This window comes from Lytechinus variegatus, chromosome 7 (assembly GCF_018143015.1).
Source record: "Lytechinus variegatus isolate NC3 chromosome 7, Lvar_3.0, whole genome shotgun sequence".
Lineage (NCBI taxonomy): Eukaryota > Metazoa > Echinodermata > Echinoidea > Temnopleuroida > Toxopneustidae > Lytechinus > Lytechinus variegatus.
Genome location: NC_054746.1, coordinates 13079849 through 13101595, shown reverse-complemented (window position 1 = coordinate 13101595; position 21747 = coordinate 13079849). Strand labels below are relative to the sequence as shown.

At 37.2% G+C, this 21747-nt stretch overlaps 1 protein-coding gene across 1 annotated transcript in view; it reads right to left on the bottom strand.

Annotated features, from left to right (window-relative positions):
* LOC121418057 (synaptotagmin-7-like) overlaps window positions 1-21747 on the bottom strand; it is a 40374-nt gene that overhangs the window by 8439 nt on the left and 10188 nt on the right. The window contains exons 3-7 of the mRNA XM_041611762.1: window positions 12996-13105; window positions 10787-10910; window positions 9188-9261; window positions 6858-6989; window positions 1195-1401 (exon numbers count right to left, since the gene is read on the bottom strand). Coding sequence (XP_041467696.1) covers window positions 1195-1401; window positions 6858-6989; window positions 9188-9261; window positions 10787-10910; window positions 12996-13105 — 647 coding nt within the window. The remainder of the gene's footprint in view (window positions 1-1194; window positions 1402-6857; window positions 6990-9187; window positions 9262-10786; window positions 10911-12995; window positions 13106-21747) is intronic.

Here is a 21747-nt window from a genome sequence, read left to right as displayed (position 1 = left end):
GTTGACATCTACCCTAGATTATGACGGGGGGGGCATGATTGAATATACATGGAGGGATAATATTAATGTTATATCCTATGAAGTTGACATCTACCTTAGATTATGAGGGGGCATGATTAAATATACATTTGGGGGTAATATCAATGTTATATCCTCTGGAGTCAACATCTACCTTAGATTATGAGGAGGTCGAGGGGCATGATTGAATATACATGTAGGGATAATATTATTAATGTTATATCCTCTGGAGTTGACATCTACCCTAGATTATGAGGAGGTCGAGGGGCATGATTGAATATACATGTAAAGGATAATATTAATGTTATATCCTCTGGAGTTGACATCTACCTTAGATTATGAGGGGGGGGGGCATGATTGAATATACATGTAGGGATAATTTTAATGTTTGATCAATTAAAGTTAACATCTACCTAATATTATGAGGGGCGGGGATTTTATATAAGTATGTATAGTCTTAATTTTTGATCCTGTAAAGTTAACGTTAACATTAGATTATGAGGGGCAGGCTTGAATATAAGTATGTATGGTCTTATGTTTGATCCAGTAAAGTTAACGTTTAGCTTGGATTATGAGGGGCAGGCTTGAATAATAATGGATAATCGTAATGCTTGATCCTGTGAAGTTAGCATCTGCATTCATTATGGAGGGCATGTATTAATGTTTGGCCCTGCAAAGTCAACCTACACGTTAGATTATGTGGGCATGATTAAATGTAAGTATGGAAAGCCTTGATGTTTGATCCAGTATGTGTAATGCTTGCATCTTCCTTTGATTATCGAGATTTATTCCTTCTAAATATAACTTTGGAAAGCCTTAATATGTGATCAACATAGGTCTAAAGCTTACATCTTCCTTAGATTATCGAGGTTTGTTTCTTTTGAATATAAATGTGGAAAGCCTCGGGGTTTTTTTTCTTGTTAAGTTTAAATCCTCCTTGACTTATCGGGGGGTACTTTTTTCCTATCTAGATATTATTGAGGATATTCCTAATAAGGCTGTTATCCAGTAAACCTTATCTTTTATATATCATCGAGGATATTGTTTTACAGAAATATAAGTGTGCATATCCTGAGGAATAAAGTTGGATCCAATAAACTTGACCTCAAATAATCCTTGACCTTAAAAACCAATGCAATCTTCCTGAGTTTATTATTCATTGTCCTATACACCTACCGCTTGACTACTGGACTGTATAACATAGAGGGTCTTGTCTATAGGCTGGTGGAGTTCCAGGTCCCGGAGTGGTAGACTACAGAAGCCAGCCATGACAGGCCGGCTACCTGGGCCAGCCCGGTACACCAAGGAGAAACGCAACGTAAGCTGCCAAACGGCTGAAAAGGAGATGTCTTGGAGTATAAATTCTTCATTCCAGACCGGATTCTATTAGCAGAAGGGTAAAAATACAAAAGAAGAAATATTTAAAGATCAGATGATTTATTAATAACTTTAAAGGCATGGTCACACCGCCCGAGCGTTGTTGGAGCGGTCGTGGAGCGGAAGGGAAAGAGGGTCGAATTTCGCTCACAAAATTGGGGGAAAAATCGAAAAAAAAAATCGAAATAAAAAATGGTGAACGGTAGCGAGCGGTGATGATTTTTTTCTCTCCGCTCCACGACCGCTCCAACAACGCTCGGGCGGTGTGACCATGCCTTAACATAGATTTTCTCCAGATTATTGAAATATATAAATATCGTTATAGCTGTCTATTTACACCAACCAAGGTAAACAGAATAGGTGACCGATGGAGACAGGTGACCCTTTATTGAGAGGTTCTAAAACACGTGTGGGTACAACTTCGATGGCCACTAAGTCAGGTCTGACTTTAGTTATACTAGCTTTAAGTTGCAATGATGGAATACAGTAATTCGTTTTCAAAATTAAAATGTAACTGAACAGACTTGAGAATAACACGTACAGACAGTACAGTGATAATAGAATTAACCTGACATCCGCTAAAAATCGTATTGCTGTGAATTATTAATTTGGGCTACTAGTATCATCAATAGATGTTCACTTTTTAAACCATTATCATTCTCATTGTCTAGCATAAATATGTATGAATTTCAGATGTTGACTACTTAACTAATCTGTTATATACATGACACTCACTGTCTCATCATATTGAAATAGGCATTTATTATGTTTTTCTTTAAACGACCCAATTTCTCACATATCACCTCTTTGTCTCACTCATGCATCTTTCCCTCTCACTCCCAACCCTTCACTCTATCTCTTTCTCTCTTTCTCTCTCTCTCTCTCTCTTTCCATAATAATCCCATGAACAGTCATGTTTCCATTCTTGTTATGCATTTTCGATTGCTATCCATTATCAATTCAGACAGCATGATTAGTGGTCTTGCGATAATTGCAACCCATCTCCAGCGGCGCAGCCCTGTGAGCTTCAACTCCCCAAACCACCTTCAAACGGAATGAACAGCTCTGATGCCATCTGAGATTTCAACATCCACCATTAACTTTAATATTTTACACTATGAATTATCAAACGTGATCATCACAATGAAAGATTGGGGTGTAGTTTTGGTTTGCCTGCACACGATTTGGCAGGAAAGGCAGGCAAGGACTTTTAGAAGATGAAAAAACCACTCTTTTTAATAATTTCATATTCGAAGTTTGAACATTATTACGATTGATCGTGACATATACCTCATTATCCCACACCCTTTTTGTAATGTTTTGTGTAGCGAAAAAAAATTAGCTACGAGTTATTTTTTAAACTATTCATGACATATTCCCAGTCTCCTGTTCCTTGAAAAATAAACAATGTCCATTTTCTATTAAATAAGTTATAATTCAAGTTATTAATTAATCTTTAATCTTAATCTTTAGTTTTACATTATCTCGATTGAGATGACGTATGTTATATTCCCTGTTATTGTTCTAATGCTGTACAACTGTTCAAGAGCAAACGGGATGCAACCTGAGGCGAGAATGAAGATGAAGACGGAGAATTTCCTTGCCATGACAATTTAAAATTAAGAATACATTGCAGCCCACAAGCAAATGTCATCTAAACATTTATCTAGAGAAGAAACCTTTTTCGAGAAAGGATAACATCTTTTAAAGGATGAGACAAATATACGACAGAAAATGCTTTTATTTCGCGAAAATTAAATTTGAGGATGGTAACAAGGCTATTCCTATCAATAAGGAAAAATCTCGCGCCATTTTTTCTTGATTTCATTAGCTCTAGACCATAATATAGCCGGCAGATTATTAAGCTACTTACTTTCCAATTTACTCGGTTCTCCCCATTCCATTTCATCTCTTTCGTGTTATTGTTCATCTCTCTCTTTTTTCTTATTCAGTTTTTACTCAGCACGTTTTTATCTATACTTGCCCACCCCCCCCAAAAAAAAAGAGAAGGGGAAAGAAAGGAAAGGAAGGGAAGAAAGGAAAATAGGATGCCATTTTCTAAATATTATTTCAAAATCCTTCACAAGATTGGATTTATGTAATAAAAATGTCGACATTTTCGCTCGCTCGCAACGTTTTTTTTTATAAATGAATTTTACCCGATACTCCATATCTGCCCCCTCAATCTTTTGGCTTATTACGCCACTGTATTTCATGCATTAAACGTTTATGATTACAAAACAGACTGATGTCAAGGTATAATTTTGAAACAAAATATAAGATGCAGCACATGGTGCCGAAATCATTCGGTGTTCTTGAAATTTGATCAAAATACACCTAAATTTCTATTCAAAGATTTATTAGTTGACAGGAAGGCATTATTTACCAAGAAGCCCATACACGAGAATAAAAGGGCCATAAGGGGCCATTATAACAATTATGACAGAAAGGGGAGAGAGAGGAGAAGGGGAAAGTCTTATTTGTAAAGGATGAACCAAAAAAAATCAAAATGATTAAACCACCGTAAGACAATCCCTTAACTATCCCAATATCATAATCTTTCTTTTTGAAGGTCGGTTTTCCCATTCTGGGGCACTTTAACACGACCTTTCAAAAGAACCAGTGCCGCTTCTCTAGTTACATAACTTCAAAGCGACCCGTCGTCACCCAGAAGCTATAGGTAAAATCGAAGATGGAAGCTTCGTCAGTCAGGCACGAACATTTTCTGATGATGCATGGCCCTATAGCTGTGTGGTATTGGTTATCAAAGCTGTTATGTCCTAAAATGACGGGAAAGAATGTACCCTATTTTCCCTAAAAATATTATATTACGTTTTGGTCTAGGTCGTTTAAATTCCATATCAACATGGGAAAATTGACAGAATGAGTCCCTGAATTTGATATACTGAAGTTAGCCAGATTCTATGCAAAAGGCATTTCATTAATTGATTCTCCAAATCTTGGCAAAATCATGGATTATTCGTTTCTTCTACATGTATATTTTTTGTGCTGATATTTACTGGGCATAACCTATTAAACGTGATTATTTTAAAATATGCATACGATTTATTTGCATCATCTTTTCTTGGGTTTTTTTTACGCAAGTTAGGCTCAAGCCTGCAATACATGATTTGCATATTACAATAAACAGATATGTATATACCCTCGCTGACATGCAATATATTATCCCATTTACCAAATAGCTTACTCATTACACAAATGCATGACATATAACGACGTTTTATTGACTCTCAATAAAATGTCGACAACAGCGAAGAAAATTCATTTGCCAAAAATCAACAATTCGTGTAAATGGGAAAATGTTGCAAGTGACGGTAGATGTATACGGAAAAAAGAAGGAATGAAATAAATTAATTATCAATCAATCAATCGGTAAACAAAAAACGATATTAAATCAAAATGGATATATACATGGATACGTTGAAGTATTTGATACCAAACTTTCCTTAAGCTTTGTGCGTTAAGGTTATGGAGGATTATTCTATTGTTACTGGGGCGCTGAGCGTTGTCACATCACACCCAATAACAATAGATAATCCTCCATGGCCAGGTTCATGTAAACACGCTAATCGTTATAGCATGAACTCTTTATTCTGAATTTGTGACCAATCTGAAGATGACAGTCAACGCCTTTGTTATTTAAGTATTCTATTGAATCTTCTCCCTGAATATACACCCCTATTGTTATGTTAATAGGAATCTGGGACTGAATGCAATCTCTATATTGAGGCTCCACCGCATACACTGCTAAACAGGTGGAACGGCTTTTTTTGTATCCGGTGTGTTGTCTTATCTAGCAAGTCTTACAGACAGGACATGTGGGTCAATTGGTTTAGAGTGATGACTGAAAACTGAAACTGGTTGCGCTGTAACTTTAAGTCCATGACAGAGAGTAAAGATCACTAGAACCGACGGAATTGAGGCCTTTCTGATGATGTTCAGCATGTAGTCATTCATATTGTTCGTATCAAATTGTAAGTTGAAATCCCCCCTTTTCTAGTCAATTTTGTATGATAATTTGCATAAGTCACTGAGAAGATTAAGATCAAATGAGGTCCTCTGGAATTGTAAATATTGTAAATTATTAATTTTCTGGAAGTCAGGATATAGTGGTTCTGACCCCCGTCTCTCACTTAATCATAGGGTCATTGGGTCAAATCCTAAGCAAGGTGTCCGCAAGAAATTTCTCTAAACTGTGCTGCACAACCCAGGTGAGGTTGATTGGGACCAAGATGGAATTAAGTTTCAAGCCGTATTTGAGAAAGTGTAATTATTACAATCATTTATTCAATAAATGTGTCCAAGATTATTTTGATTATTAACAAATATGAAGAAGATGAAATGTCTCAGGATATGAATTTACAACTTTTTAAGAATTGGAAGTATATTCATTTTGAGAAAATGCTATAAATTAGGTATGGAAGTTTAAAAGTGCCACCAAGGTGTTCATAATCTTGCTATGTCTACATCCTTTAGAAAAATGACAAAATCTTGGATCACGTCATTTCTACATCCTGTGGGGGAGATGATCAGATGACAAGATCTTGGATCCATGATCATGTCATCCGATCATCTCTTCGAAAAGATGTAGACATGACGAGTTAAGATATCATGACAACTGATCATCTCTTCCACTGGATGTAGACATGACGACATCCAAGTTCTTGTCATATGATCATCTCTCCCATGGGATGTAGACATGACGAGGTCCAGGATCATGTCATCTGATCATCTCTCACATGGGATGCAGACATGACGAGATCCAAGATCTTGTCATCTCATCATCTTTTTCAAGGATTGTAGACATGGCGAGATGATTATATGAACATCTGCCGGGTGGCATTTCTAGCTTCCATAATTAGGTCCTTTCCTTTCCTTTTTTAAGTTTATTACAAGGAGTGATCATGTTTATGAGTAATTCACATATTACTTATATCTGATCATCTCATCTTGGGGGAGATGATCAGATGACAAATAGGAATACATGAACTTGATTTCGACAAGAGAGACGAGGAACAATAGTGGTACCCGTATAGAAGTGCCCTTTGTTTTTCCAAGAAAAATTAGAGCTTGGAATTCACTGGATCGTAATATATAGAACAAAATATATGTAGAAAGTTTTAGAGCAAAACTCTAACCCACACGTGAGTAGCACACTGGTGATTTGCAGTCCACTGCCCTGCCGGTGTAAACTTCAGAAGGTTTAGAAATGACATTAAAAAAATACAAAATTCATCTAGGATTAATTTGGGCAATGTAAACTTTAGATAGGTTGCAGTTGCGGTTCCAATTCCGCTGTCGGTTCCAGTTACGAATTTTACTGACCAAACCCGTTCCGGCTAGAACTTCGGAGAGTAGGACGGTATAGGTATAGACATAAGCTATTTAAAATCATGAACGTGGAGACAATAAAAAAACATCTTTAAACGACATCCTCTTACCTGCAATTGCTGCGAATTCTTTGATTTGAATCTTTTCCTCTGACCCGGTAAAATACAACCTCGAATATAGACGTATGGATTAACACAAGGCTCAGATGCATAAGGCTTATCGGTGATTTCTAATTCTTCTGCCTGAAAAGTAAAAAAGAAATAAAAATTGTAGAGTTATTCCCTTTTCAGACTCTATTTTCATTCATGATTTTGCGATCTGAATATATATATATATATTCATCTTTATACTACTGAATAATTTGTTTAACGTATCAAATACAGATTTTCATAATTCTCTATTAAAAATAACAAAAAATGTGCCAATCTATTTTTGTATGATTTATATTAATATCTAGAACAGAAATGAATATTAATTTTCACTCGTTTCAGCGTGATTCAATCGAAAGCCACTATAATGGCGACATTAAAAATTGTTAATCATTTAATGATATAACGTAGTTTTGCAGTAATCATGCATATATCTTTTCGGTTGAGATTAATTCGTCGACTATTGTGACTGTAGGAGATTCTGTTAAAATCAATAATCATTTTGCAAACGGTGAAGCCTTTTCGCTGAGGATGGCACATGACAAGGAAGTGATGGTGGTAGAAAGGGAGGGGGGTGCTTCCTTAACATTAAGCATGATTGAATTCCATGATCATTTACTTTCTGATTGATAATGTCAAGATCACATAGTCACTTCTGCAGACGGATCCGTTGTGCCTGCATGCCTTTTAAGCTACGGTCGCACACTAGCGAAACTGACTCCAAACCGACAGATGATGTCATTGTAAATAACACAATAGCTTTGATCGGTCTGGATTCGCTTTCGTTGGTGTGACGGAGGGAGCTTTAAAGCTCTTATCAAAGAAACATCCCAGACCATGTGGATGCGAGTTTCAAATTAATCTTGAATTAACGTGTGATTTGTGTGCGGGGTGCTATGCGTGGGCTGCTGAAGCGGGGGATGGGGCTGGGGGACTTCAGCCCCCCCCCCCACCTTTTTGTCCAAAACCATGTACAAAAACGTAAAAATGACCATATGTTTGTGAATTTGGCATGGTCAGCCCCCCGCCCCTCCCCCACTTTGAAATCCGTTCCGCGGCCCCTGCTATGGGCCTTTGTTTCGAGAGTATGGTACATGATAACCACCAAGAAAAATGAACCATGTAAGCCTATAGTATGGCTTTGATATTCAAACTCAGATCAAATATTATTCAGAGACAGCAGAAAAGGGAAAATGTTAATTTTAAAGTATGTGCAATGTAGAGTAAAAAAAGATAAAGCGCTTCGTTTCAATTTTTTCAATTAGCTCACTGGGCACTGTTATTGAATATGTTGCAAGAAAACAGGAAGCAGATCAGATATCATTCTGCTTTCTGCTCGAATATATCAATCACAAATTACCCTGGCAGTCGAAAGGATGCACATGATATCTCAAAGCACGATTCCTTTCTGACCCCGCTTTCATTTACTCAGCAGCTTGGAGAGAATTTAATGGGAAAGTGCAATGACATTGCAATAAAGCGGCAACCCGAATTGAAACATAATGGAAAACACTTCTACAATCAATGTCCCTATTTGATCTGGAAGTTAGATTGTGCAGCTTTAACTCGCGTAAGTGGCAGAGTAAGAAAATTGAATTGCATGAGAAATACGTCTTGGGAAACATGTATACGAAGTGGCAACGATAAATTCTGACATGATAAATACCGTTCTCGCTCCCTCTACTATAAAAGTGAGCAATAATGATGGAGAGAAATTGAGGTACTTCCAGATATAATTTATATTAAATAAATATATTCCAGGGGGCCGTTCATAAAGTTGTTCGTAAGTAAAGAGCGACTTTAAAACGACTGTTGTACCTTTCTCATGCGCTAGACCATCACCAATGGCACATTTTGGTGCATACCATTAACCACAAGAAAGGGTCACCAGTCGTTCTTAAAGTCGCTCTTAACTTACGAACAGCTTTATGAAACACAAATTTACACGCTCTTATCTTGTAATGAATTATCTGAAGGTATATATGAACTCTCTTGTTAACCGTCATTTCCCTGCCTTCAGTGTCGCAATGAGCCAAAATTGAAGGTGCTCTACATAACGGAAATTTTTATTTAAAGTTGCGAGTGAGTGAAGCTAACGAGCGAAAAAATGGGGGTATTAACAAAAATCTGATTGTGTGATGTATCTTGATATTAAAGTAAGCAACTAATGTGTTTCAAGCTTTTCCTTTTCTCTTTTTTTTACTTGGTCGCGGAACTTTTTGGAGGGTAGAAACCCCATGCCCACCCCCCCCCTTTTTACAAGCCATTACTAGCCTTTTATGGATACTTACCCTGCAAATAGAAACTATGAGTTGCTCATCTTGCGTTTTATGACATAATTGTATATGAAGTGTTCCAATTGGTTCTGCAGAGATAAAAAAAGTCAGTTCTAGCAACGTTAACGATTTATAAACATTTTATTGCACATTATGCCACGTATGACACTAAACAATAATGTTTGATTCACATCTTGCAAGGTAGGAGTTATTAGCAATATCCTGTTGCATATATACAAACAACAAACACTGATGTGATTTTTGGTCATATTTAGCCCAATTTTAGCTTGTGTTTATATCAATAATTACTATACCAATTTTACATGTACTTCAATCTCTTTTCTTGAACACATTTTAGAAGTTCTTACTTACTGAATCCATGTCATGCAATATCTTGTTCAGAAAATATTGAATTTCCCAAGTACCTTTCTCAGATTTCCCTACTTTTCCTCTTCCTTGATATGGTATACATTTGCATTTTGACAAAGGATCTTGTTATTTGATTCTTTTGTTATGATGAAGAAAGCACTCTAGTCATATCTGCGAAAGAAATACATCAACGGGATGTGACTTTCAAACTATTATGGCTTAGCCTCCAGCCTTGCTAACAAAAATTTGATAAAGATATGGAAATATCGTATATCGTATACATATTTTTTCATCGGCTATCTTTAGATAGGTCGGTATCATAACAGGTGATGCCGAATACAAGATAAACAAAACAAGATATTCACTATTGAAGTCATCATCTCATATTGCAGGTGAAAATAATGCAAGATTGAAAAACTTGTATCAAGATTTCTGAGGATAGTTCTCAACAGCCTGCGTGACAAGCAATAGTGTACGCGTCCTTTTCCTCTTAAGGTGTTAACGACATTAATTCTTCACATGATAGCATCATGTTTCTTGTTAGTACATTCTAAAAAAAAATGCTCAAAGTGAGAGTTTTTTCCAACTAGTATCTCAAAATGCGCCCACATCTTCTATCTAAAATGGATAATTCAGATTTCTTACTATGTTTGAAAAAGTCAATGATCTCGAATGCTAAAACATCACCCACAGTTAATGACTGGATCTCAAGTCTAATAATTATACTACAGAAGTGCAACATCATTTCCTTATTTTTTTCTTGTTCTCTCTATATAGATGCACAATCTTATTCATTCGTGATTAGATTTACTCAAACTAACGTTAGCCTAGGTAAGCTGGTAGTCGATATTATAAGTTGTTGATTATACTGACTTAAAATTATATGACATCAACTGAGAGACAACTATTTTGACTCTTGTCGAGTTGACCCGGAGCTTCAGCTCACTTAATTAAAGTCCGCAGAAACAAAGAGTAAAAAAAATATAGTCGTTAATAGATCGTGACAGGTGAGGGAAGTAAAAGTCTATTTAACACTTTTCTGTAATTTTCTTGACTTGTATTTGTTTTTTTTTTTGTTTTTTTGTCACAATTTTCTTTATAATACAGTTCCACCAACGAAACCGATTCCAGACCGACAGATGCTCATTTTGCCATTCGAAATTACGTCAGTCTATATTCGATTTAGTTGGTCTGACTGTGGCATTAGGGTTGGAGAGGAAGCAGCCCCTAGAACCCTTAAGTTACCTGGTTTTAAAAGGTTATCTGCGGAAGCTGAACGGTTTCTTTGACCTTCTGAGGACGATGAGATGGGAGACTGAGGACCTGACGTAGCAACCAGCTTAGGGCGCGTTGGTACACTTACAGCTCTCTTAAAAAAAATAAACAAACATGACATAGAAAAAAAATGTGATTTAGCAATAATTTAGTTTTGTAAAGTGGTTCCTTTGCACACCTTAAGATTTAAGATTGAATATTCTGAAGGGGCCACTTCCTGATGCATGTATTAGGGCAAGTCATTAAAATATATTCACTGGTTTAATTCAATGAACCAATGTATAGGCCCAACATAAAACAAGAACACCCTCAAACATATTAGTTATTCAAGTTTCTCTCTACCACACACATCACCCTTCATAACGCACACACGCGCACTCCCTTCCACAATCTCTCACACACCCACCCCTACAAACGCACACACACTTCATGAGGACGTTTTTCATAAACTGATTTGTTTATTATGTAGGCCTATTGTCATCACCTATCACAAGTAAAATGAATAATCGAATATTGACTTCTACCTTCATATTCCTCTCTTTTTTTCTTTTGTCCCTCGATCCCTTTCTTTTTTTTTTTTGCTTCACTTATCATGTAAGAAAATCCATTAATGTAGCAAAAATGTAGCTTCAAGCAGTGACTGACATGAATTTCACTCTAAGTTCAAACAAATCGAATGATAAGTATATAGCAAGGTCTCTAGATTCAACATCTCATCTGGCTACAGGTGAATATGTAAAGAATTGTAAATATTTAGTCTTCCCAATGAACAATATTCAACATACTATTTACTGTGTGAAAGTGTGACTGTTGACTCCCGGCGGAGGAAGATTCGCTGAAAAGATAAACCCACGCGTGATCACCCCGTACTCCACCTTAAATCTCAATTACATTACATTGTCTCCGATCTTACTTCACTTAATTGCGCGGCTAATGCCACGGGATTTACAGCAAAAGGCTTTTAAAAGTGACGATTTCTGACGAGGCAATTTGATCTTTTATTTCGAGTTTCCCCCGCTTCTCGTCTAAAGTATGGATTTATATTGTGGTCTTGTTGACTTCTGTATATAGAATACAGCCGGGAATACTTTTTGTGTTGGGCAAGGAGGAAATCCGAACTCCCAGTTCAATATACATGTAGAAGAAGCGTGTCTTGTGTCACATATATTTCATAACCGGGTGAATCGTTTGTTGTTTTATATCAACGGCTTCAAAATTTCATGTTGTGACCGGAAGTCCTGATTCCCTCCAAACAATTTTCCTATTGTACTCTTTACTTTCTCCACCCCACCCCGCTCTCTCTTTCTCTATCTTTGCTTTCCACACGCCCTTCCCTTTTTATTTTCTCTACCGTTTTTTTTTCTCTCTCCCCCCTCTTGCACGCATGCTCTCTCTCCCTCTTTGTCTCCCTCTCCATCCTCTTTCCTCTTCTCTCATAAATTTGCCCTACTTAAAAAAGGAAACGGACCTATCCTTTCCACACAATGAGAAAAATACTTATCAGCCAAATTGAAAAGTTTATTAACATTTGCCTCGAGCTAGATCGTGCATTTTAATATGTTTCGTTACTACTACATAATGAATTTTCGATATAAGTCAAATAACATTGTCGAAATAAACAACAAAAAGTGAAGAAACAGGTCTACTGTATGAAATTAAGTGTGTCAAAATGACATGCTATCCCCATGGGCAAACGTGTGACATTTGGCAAATAGAATATCACTTGGTCATTGCTCCTTTCTCCGTGATTGCATGCATGTTAAATATCGTACTGCTTCCTTTGAAAGAAAAAAACTTCGATTGTTTGTAATTTAGATATTTTCATTTTGTGATTTAAAAGACTTTTTTTCTTTTACAAGGATTGGCCATATTGCCACACAATTTAAAAAACAGAATATAGTACATAACTGTAAAATTCTTGCAGTGATGCAAATGGATAATATCACTGTTATAATTACCATATTTATTTTTATTATTATCATTATTATCATCATCATCATCAATGTCATCATCATTATTATAAACATTAACATTTATCTCCCCGTTTCCTCATTTTCGTTTTTTCCTCCACTTTTCCCTTTTCTTCACTACTTATAAATAGAGGGCGGTTCCCTCACCCCAACCACCAATCCCTCCTCCCTCCCCCGTAGCACTGCCCCTGGATTTAACAGTAACGTACCTTTGTCTTCCATCTGAACGTCTTCTTAACATGTCCGTGCCCATTTGAAGCAGAAGAAGCGATGCCTTCTGGGATATCTTGCATTTCCGGTGCTGATATCTTCTTAGATACTACAATCATGAGAACACGAATAAGAACAATGATAGTTATTCAAATTATTACAAATATTCAACATGGCAATGCAATACATTTTTCGTCTCAAAAAGTGTGATTCACATGAAATACGTACCAACGTAAACAGGGTATAAAGTCAATAAATATATGTACATCTTCAGACAATGTCTTGCTATTTTAAATCTTTATTATGTTCCACTCATCAAAATCCTCCCCAATATCCAAAGGTACCATTCTGATTATTAATAAAGATTGCAATATTGTCTTTTTTCCATCCACAGAAGGAGAATGCTAATCAAATCGACTACTAGGTTGAATTCCATGATGATGTTAACAATAGCGACGAGTTGGATGACGATGGCAGCAATTACGACCATCAGAGAAACACGTGAACGAAATATGTCTCCGGCAATCACCATATTGCATACGAGTGATTACCGTGGTCATTACAACGAAAACGACGATGTCCAACAAATACTTTCGGTATGACTTCGAACGACCTTTTAGGTGAGACTTTTCTTTTGTTTGTGACTCGTAAACGATTTATTTAATCTGCGATGTTATTTCTTTAACATCTGTTTTTGAGAATCAGTTTCATTATTTCCCAAAACGAGACCGAATATGACATAGTGAATATTAACATCTTGATTATTTTAAACTGCTTCGTTTGTGTTTTATTATTTTTCTGTAATTCTTGTCAAATATGACCTACATGTAAAAAAACACTTTAGTAATGAATCCCGTTTTCATAGTCTTACAAAATTCCTCCTTTTTCCGAGATCCACACGTCGGATCTGACTCATTTTAATTTCATTTAATATACAAAACAAATCATTATTTTTATTGTAAGATTCTTTCTTTGTTTGAATTTGTAGCGAAAGGAGAGTGGCGTCGACTGTCGGGATAAACATCAGCGTATGTAGTGTTGACAATGTACCAGAGCGATGGATCAGATGGTGGTGCCTTTCTAGGTAGCTCCCCACAACGACAACCGGTGACTACCACTTCAATGGCGACCAAGGCAACGCATCAGATGATGATGCAAACCATGAATAGTTACTTCTTCTCAACATGGAGCATGTCAAATACGAGTACGGAATTGTTTCCTTGCTCTGCACGCCGACACCCAAACAGCCAAAACCTCAGGTTTATTCTTGAGAAGTAGGTGCTTCTTCTCTAGAAGACTTGCTAATCCATCCCTCGTCATACAGGGCCCGGTAGCTTACCATTAAAAAGACCATCCAAGATCATGTGGAAGCACAGACGCTACAAGGAGTTACCTCCGAGTTTTCTTTTGCCTGCTGGACTAGGAGACCCTCACCTGACTCCATCCGAGCTCTTCCCCCAAATACCTTCCATCTGCCGTCGACAAGCATTAATAATTAAAGCTCAGCACATCACACCTACGTACTTATCTAATTCCAGGCCCCTTGAAATTGGAAAGGGTACTGACCCAACATGGGTTTCATGCGACTTGGAAGAAGACACTTTTGAACATATCTTATCCAGATACCCACGTAACGTCGATCTACGCAACACTCTCCTAAATAAGATCCAGAATGTTCTGAAGCATTTAACCAATCTCAGCAGCCTCTTCAATGAATGCAATTATGGTCAGTTGACAGCATCCATCCTACTTCCACATGACTCTGCTCTTCCTCACCCTAAAAATGCACTTGTATTGCAAAATACCCGACACTTCATTTTTACAATGCAAGTCCTCATCCTGAGCATTAAGTCTGACAGTCCTCAGTTAGTGTTCATCAATTTCAACCGCTCAAATCTAACATCTACCAGACTGAAATTTTGCAGCATTACCTGACGATCTCCAAACAAATAGGTACCCTTCTCTAGGCCTATGACGTCGATCCATGGAGGTATAGCTCCATGGTCGATCCAAGGAGTTAAAAAGTCTAGTAAGGAGCATGCATGGGCAGCAGGAGGTAAGAAGCTCTTCATGATATAACTGTAAGATGAAATGTCATTAATGGAACATGACACTCTATAAATATCTTAGTGTGGAAATATAAATTGAGTGTCGTTGACATTTTGAATGGTGGCATATAGCCTAACCATGTATACAAAACTTGAAACCAAAACTGCCATCAATCGTATCGTAGGATGTGCTTGATGGAGGACCTAGGATATCCCAAATGCTAGGATTTTGTTATAAAAACAAAGATCCTCGTTTAAAATGACTTTGCAGTCGACAAAACTGACAATCACTGAAACAAATTCACACCCGATTATGAGAGGCAAATGAGGCCAAGAGGCTTTTTGTTTTATAATGAAAGTTTTATAGTGGAACGTCGAGGAGCTTGCCACTCCCCCCCCCCCTATCTGCCATCCGGGCACTGTAACATTCAGCTTAGCGATGAATAGCAAACACAAAAGAAGACTTCTGCTTGGTTCCTGGTTAGTAATTTTAACCAATTGCGCGTGTAATATTTATCTTGATTGGTCAGTCCATTTAGCGACGGATCACTAATCTTGTGTTACGGAGCTCTGGTGAAATGTTACCCCCTCATATATTTTGACGACAATTGCAATTGGTTATAATTTGTATAATCATTAACTTTAATTTTACTCTTTTTATTATATTTCTTCACCAGGAACGAAAGGAATGATGCGTCTCCTACATGCTAGCCTAGGTTGCGAATCATCAACCTCATCCAAAACCAACTTTTCGTGTCTGCGCTAAACTTACGGTTATCATTACAGACTAATCCTTGCTATTCATCCTGGAATGGACATTATTATTTGCTCGTATCTTCAAAACTCTTTTGATTGGCTTATGACACACACAGATCTTTTCATGAACATCCGAAACTTAACACAACTCTGATATAGACCAGATAGTGTTCTTCCCTCTTAGCTAACTGTAGGCTCGACTGATCCTAACCTTTTAGGCACTGTTGATTATCCTCTGACGAGCAGAAACGTTTTCAAGAACAACTGAAAGTTTTGTAATTGTAACAACTAACCAAGGAAACTACTAGGAAAGGAGTATCCTCGCTCTAAGCTAACTGTCGGCCTGGCTGATCCGAACCTTTTACGGGGTTTTGTCGATTAGTCTGTGACGTACATAGGGACTTTCAAGGATGGTATCTGAACTTAATTACGACTCTGATAAAACGAAATCTGGATATACATTGTTTATAGTTCGTCCGTCTAAGCTAACTGTCGGCCTTGCTGATCCGAACTTTTCAGGTTTGTTGATCAGCCATGGACGCGCAGAGACGATTTCAAAATATAAACGGAGGCCTTGGAATTGTGTTAACTAACCATGGTACATAGCAGGAAAGGAATACCGTCACTCTGAAACAAATGTCGGTCTTACTGATCCGAATCTTTCAAGAGGTTTGTTGATCAGTCTGAGACGCGCATAGATGCTTTCAGGAACAACTGAAGACTTTATAATTATGATAATTGTGATAACATATGTTCCATGGGAAGACATATCGATGATGAAACATTGCTGATCTTGAATGGACACTGAAGCCCAATCAACGATTCCATGACCCTTTTGGATAATTGTGAATGCAAGATGGCATTTTGATGGCCTTTGAACGATGTCCCAGTGTATTTTGACTGAACCATGCATTGTAGATGTAGGGGGTAAGTGATGGTTGTCTGTTGAAAACTCAACGATTTCACTTGTGATCTTAGTGGAAATCTAGAATTCACTAAGATGGATCAGAGTTGATTTGAGCTTGACCAAATTTAACCGATAGGACGACATTGATACACATAGGATTAATTGATATAAATGTAGTGTAAGGGTCCAGTTTTAATGAACTCTGACTCTTCTTAGTAAATTCGGGTGTTCTATATCACGAAGATTGTTGGGTTGGAAGTAGACAACCTTTATATTTTCTATTTTTCCGAACATGTCACCTTGCGTTACCGATTTACAGTCTCGTCGAAGTCCGACATCGCATCACCGTAAAGCTCTTAATAGGACGAGAAGAGTCATCTAACAAGTGTCAACGAAGACTAAATTATTTTTCTCTTCTGGGGTAAGATATTATTGAGTTTAATTCTCTTATCCGTTTTTTTTTTCATAAAGAAAATTATATGAATCTTTGATCGATATTTGAATTTAATGTCTCTATTGTGCTTTTATACCACATTGATATTGGTGAGCTCATAAATTATTATTAGATTAGTGTTATCTCCCTCCAAGTACTAATGCGAAACATTAATTTACACAGTCATTGTGATTGAAGAGAAGCCATAATAAAAAAAAGAATCTCCCAACATTACAAAAATATAAAGAAGTATTGTGTGACTTTTCTGAATCTTTAAAGCAAATCCCGAGTCCCGCACAAATTTTATTAGCGATTATGAACTCTAGAGAAACATATCAGTCGTTTTAAATATAACAGCAGATACAAACCATAAACGATCATCATGATCATTGGGTAGTGGATCAACTTTTATTTTGACTAGAGACACATTTGTAATCATTAAATGCCTGATCGTATTGATGACGATGGAAATGAAGGAAGAAAAATGATATCAGAATGTTCCAATGATTACAATAGTGTTCGATCTAATTTGTGGGGTTTTTTTTACTGGATCACCTGCATGATACGACATGGTCCATCAATCTATTATCTATGCTGAATATGGGAATAGGAATACGACGATAAAGAAAAGACGAAACAGTCGAATATGACAAACGATAACTTTAGCTAGAAGAATTAGTTCAATTATTATGAGTTACAGATATAGGAGACGCAGTGGTAGTAGTAGTAGTAGCAGCAGCAGCAGTATAGTAGTAGTCGCCTTCGTAGTGATGGTGGTGGTGGTGGTAGTAGTATAAGTATTATTATTAGTAGTAGTAGTAGTAGCAGTAGTAGTAGTAGTAGTAGTAGTAGTAGTAGTAGTAGTAGTAGTAGTAGTGGCAGTGGCAGTAGTAGTGACAGAAGTACTGATGGTTGTGGGGGCAGTAATGGTACTACTTATTATTGAACTATAACGATTATTAGATCATTTTTTGTATCTTGTAATCATCTGCTTAATCATAGCATGGCGATGGAAAGGAAGAAAGAAGAATTGGTATACCAAAGAGGTTCAATGGTTTTAGATCTACTTTATTTTAGTCGTTGCTTAATATTAATCATGAGTGATTCAGGTAGTAAATGGGTCGATTTAATACTACACAATTTAAAAATATCCTTGCCTGATATCAGATAAGGATATATTTGGAGGTGTATACGATTAGGTTCAGAAGCATAAGTGTTCGAATAATCGTCTATTTAGCAGTTCTTAATGGACAGACGAGATTTTTTTTCATAGAAATCAAAAAATCTTATGAAGATTTGTTTCTTAGAGTTGCTTTGTGTTAAGTTAAGTTAATAACTACCGCTTTCCTCGTTTTTTATTCGTTTCCTTCATTTTTTCTTCTATATGTCTCCCTCTTTCTCGTCCAGAACACCCTCGCCATGGATCCACGTCTGGCTAACGTTACCGCTGTGACACGTCACCATGGACCAAAGACCTGCATATTTATCTCTCCTTTTTCATGGGACACCTTGTACAGTCGTACATGTATGACTAAAGTTACCCTTAGGGTGAATCAGCGTGACAAAACTCACTGCAAATTTTTAAATTTTGCATGAGTTGCTGACATTACCTTTAACCAGCATTACAATTCATTCGTTGAGGAGCAAGTTTTATACACGCTTGAAGAAAGACCCGGGGAAAAAGCACCCCCTTTTATTCCTGAGTCCCATTATTAAAATCTAACAACTGAGATAAAAGTGCGGTCACGCGTACTCCTTGTAAGGGCATAAGGTTTAGTAAATTTATATCGCAGGAAAAAAAGTAGTGAAAGTAACAAGTTCTTAACTGAAATCTGATCTCAATGTGCTTCAGAGAGTGCATTGGATTAGGGTACGCCATGGGCATACAATGACATCATTACATCCATACAAGGGTGAAGATGAAGTACAGGCGGGAGACATCTCACCTCCCATGCAACCAACCATAAAATTCCCTCGAGTGAACTGTGCCTTACCCATACGACCTGTTGGGTTCCTTTGTATCGAGCAGTGAATCTCTCTCTCTCCCTATCTTTTTCATTTCACTCGCTACGTCTTAATCTGAAATTCATCTATCACATTCACAGTGACCTGATGACAACTAGATAATAGGAAGGTTATATTTCATTTTCATCATCGAAGTACTCATCATTGAATAAAACGTTTAAGAAGTGATCCGTGGTTTGGCACTACTCTCTAAATTCAAAGACGTTAAATATGCCGATCGTTTCACTTGTTATTGTGTGGCAACGTACTCTTGTTCGAGTGACCATGGCGATACCCCTTCATTCACCATTTCCACTCATTAGTAGGAGTAACAATCGTCGTTCATTATCGAGTTAGACTGCAACGCGCTTCGCGCTGCGCTGGTAGGTTTTTTAGGGGAAAGGTCTATTGGTTCGGGGTTGTCATGCTAGACTACCCCTTTCGGGGTCACCTTAGTTTAGATCTTGACTATGTTCTTATTTTATGTACTTGTGTGTTTGAAAGCCTAACGTACAAAATGTAGATCGGCGGGGGTTCACTGATTCTTTCTTTCAAACGGTTCAGGAAAGGGTACCTCCAAACTCCCTGGTTTAAGAGATTGGATTACTGGACTTTTCACCTTTTTACGTGACGTTCCAAACACTTGGATACAGAAAAATATGATAAAATGCGTGCAGATCTATACTACACTGGGTGTTGGCGGTACGTGCTTGTCAATCCTTGAAGTTAGATTTATTATGTAATTCCTTTGATTCTCCTAAATTTCTTTCGTAAGCACTTAGACATTTAATTATTTTTTTTAAAATGTGACTGATAATCCTATCTATGCAAAACCAGGACATGTATCTTCACTCTGTGTACATGAGTGTTAAAAAAATCCCCTCTCCGAAAGAGTCCTATCGCACCTTTTTTCACTCGGAAATGTTTATTCTAAAATAGTATTCAACTCTTTTTGAGAGTGTCTCTTTGCCCTATCTGCCCTTACAAGTAACGGAAATTGATGAGGAATAGTAGTATGGGTAATGCCATAGTCGCACCAACAAAACGGAATCCAAACCGACCGATAGTATTCCATTCAAAAAGGCATGATAACTTTGATCGATCTAGAATCGGTTTGGTCGGTGTGACTGTAGCCTACGCCTTTGCTTTTTTCCTCGTTGCTTTGTTTGAAATTCTAACAGGCCTAATATTTATTGTAATTCTCTAGCGATTGACTCTTGCGTATGAATACATTATAGAACCATTTTACCCATACCTTAAGATAGGAAAATCAATATCATCTCGCATGAAGGAGCGACTATTACTTTTAAATCATACGGTGGAGATCAATAACCCGTCGCCATGGTAACCCAATCTTTCTGCAGCCAATAGGTCTTTTGATAGCAGTATGAATATGATGGATACATCGCGAATTGCGCTAAATGGAAGAAAATCTGCGAGGCTCCTTCCGAGAACGATAGATCAATTTAAAGCCGGTGATATCCTCTCTTTCATTCCACCCTGATCCAATTAATCAGGGTGATGATCCAACAGCCACGAGGCTTAAAAGGCTAGAGTGACACTTAATCCATCAAAATCCATACCGTTTTAATCCAATCATAAATCATTATCAAAGTGCAATATTTAACAGCAAGGAAAGACAGAATGGGAAGGCAGCTCGTCAAGATGATCACATTCCAACTTTTCTCTATGATTATACGTCAATAGTGCGGGATAGGAGATATTATTTTGCATGCATAACATTTGAATCCGTACAATCAATTCACAATTTATCATTATGAGTGCAACATTTAACAACAAAAGCTCGAAAACTAGTCGATAGCTATAGTCAAGCTGATCATATTCCAAGCTGGTCTCTACTTCTATACACATACCGTGTTGTATGAGTAATATCATGAATCCCTTTATCTCTACCAATAATCGAGCCATAATTCATTAAAGGTATTAAAGTAAAATATGTAATAAAAAAGTGCGATATTTAACAAGGAAGGATATTATTCCCAAATCGCCTCTATTATGATGCTATATGGGAGATATTTTCCGCATCCCATAAATCTATATCATTAATTTAATCACAATTCATCATTAAGCCTATGAGTGATATTCAACAACAGGCAAAGATGGAAAACGAGTGGACAGCTTGTAAAGGTGATCTTAATTATTCCAAACTTGTCTCGTGCTGTATGGGAGATATACACGGACGCTGTGTCCAGGACTCCAGGGAATGATGTGGGACTAGGCCAGGACTCGACTCTAGTCCATCACTCTGGCCCAAGTGTCCAAGCTGACACTTATACTGGGGGCATTCCACGAAGAGTTTTGTCTGTGATTTTCACCGACTAATTTTGTTCTCAGTCAATCAGGTTCAAGGATGTTCAGGAGCATCTGTTGGTGAAAATCGTTGACAAAGGTATTCATGGAACGCTCCCAAGGTATTGTCACTACGAATACGACTGCTGCTGTTGGTGCTGCTATGTAACTACTGCTAGCGCTGATAAAGATAATAATAATAATAATGATAATATTAATATGGTCCATTTAGGTAACGCAGCTACTATAATTGCATATACTCTATACTGCACTTGATACTTGGTATTATATTA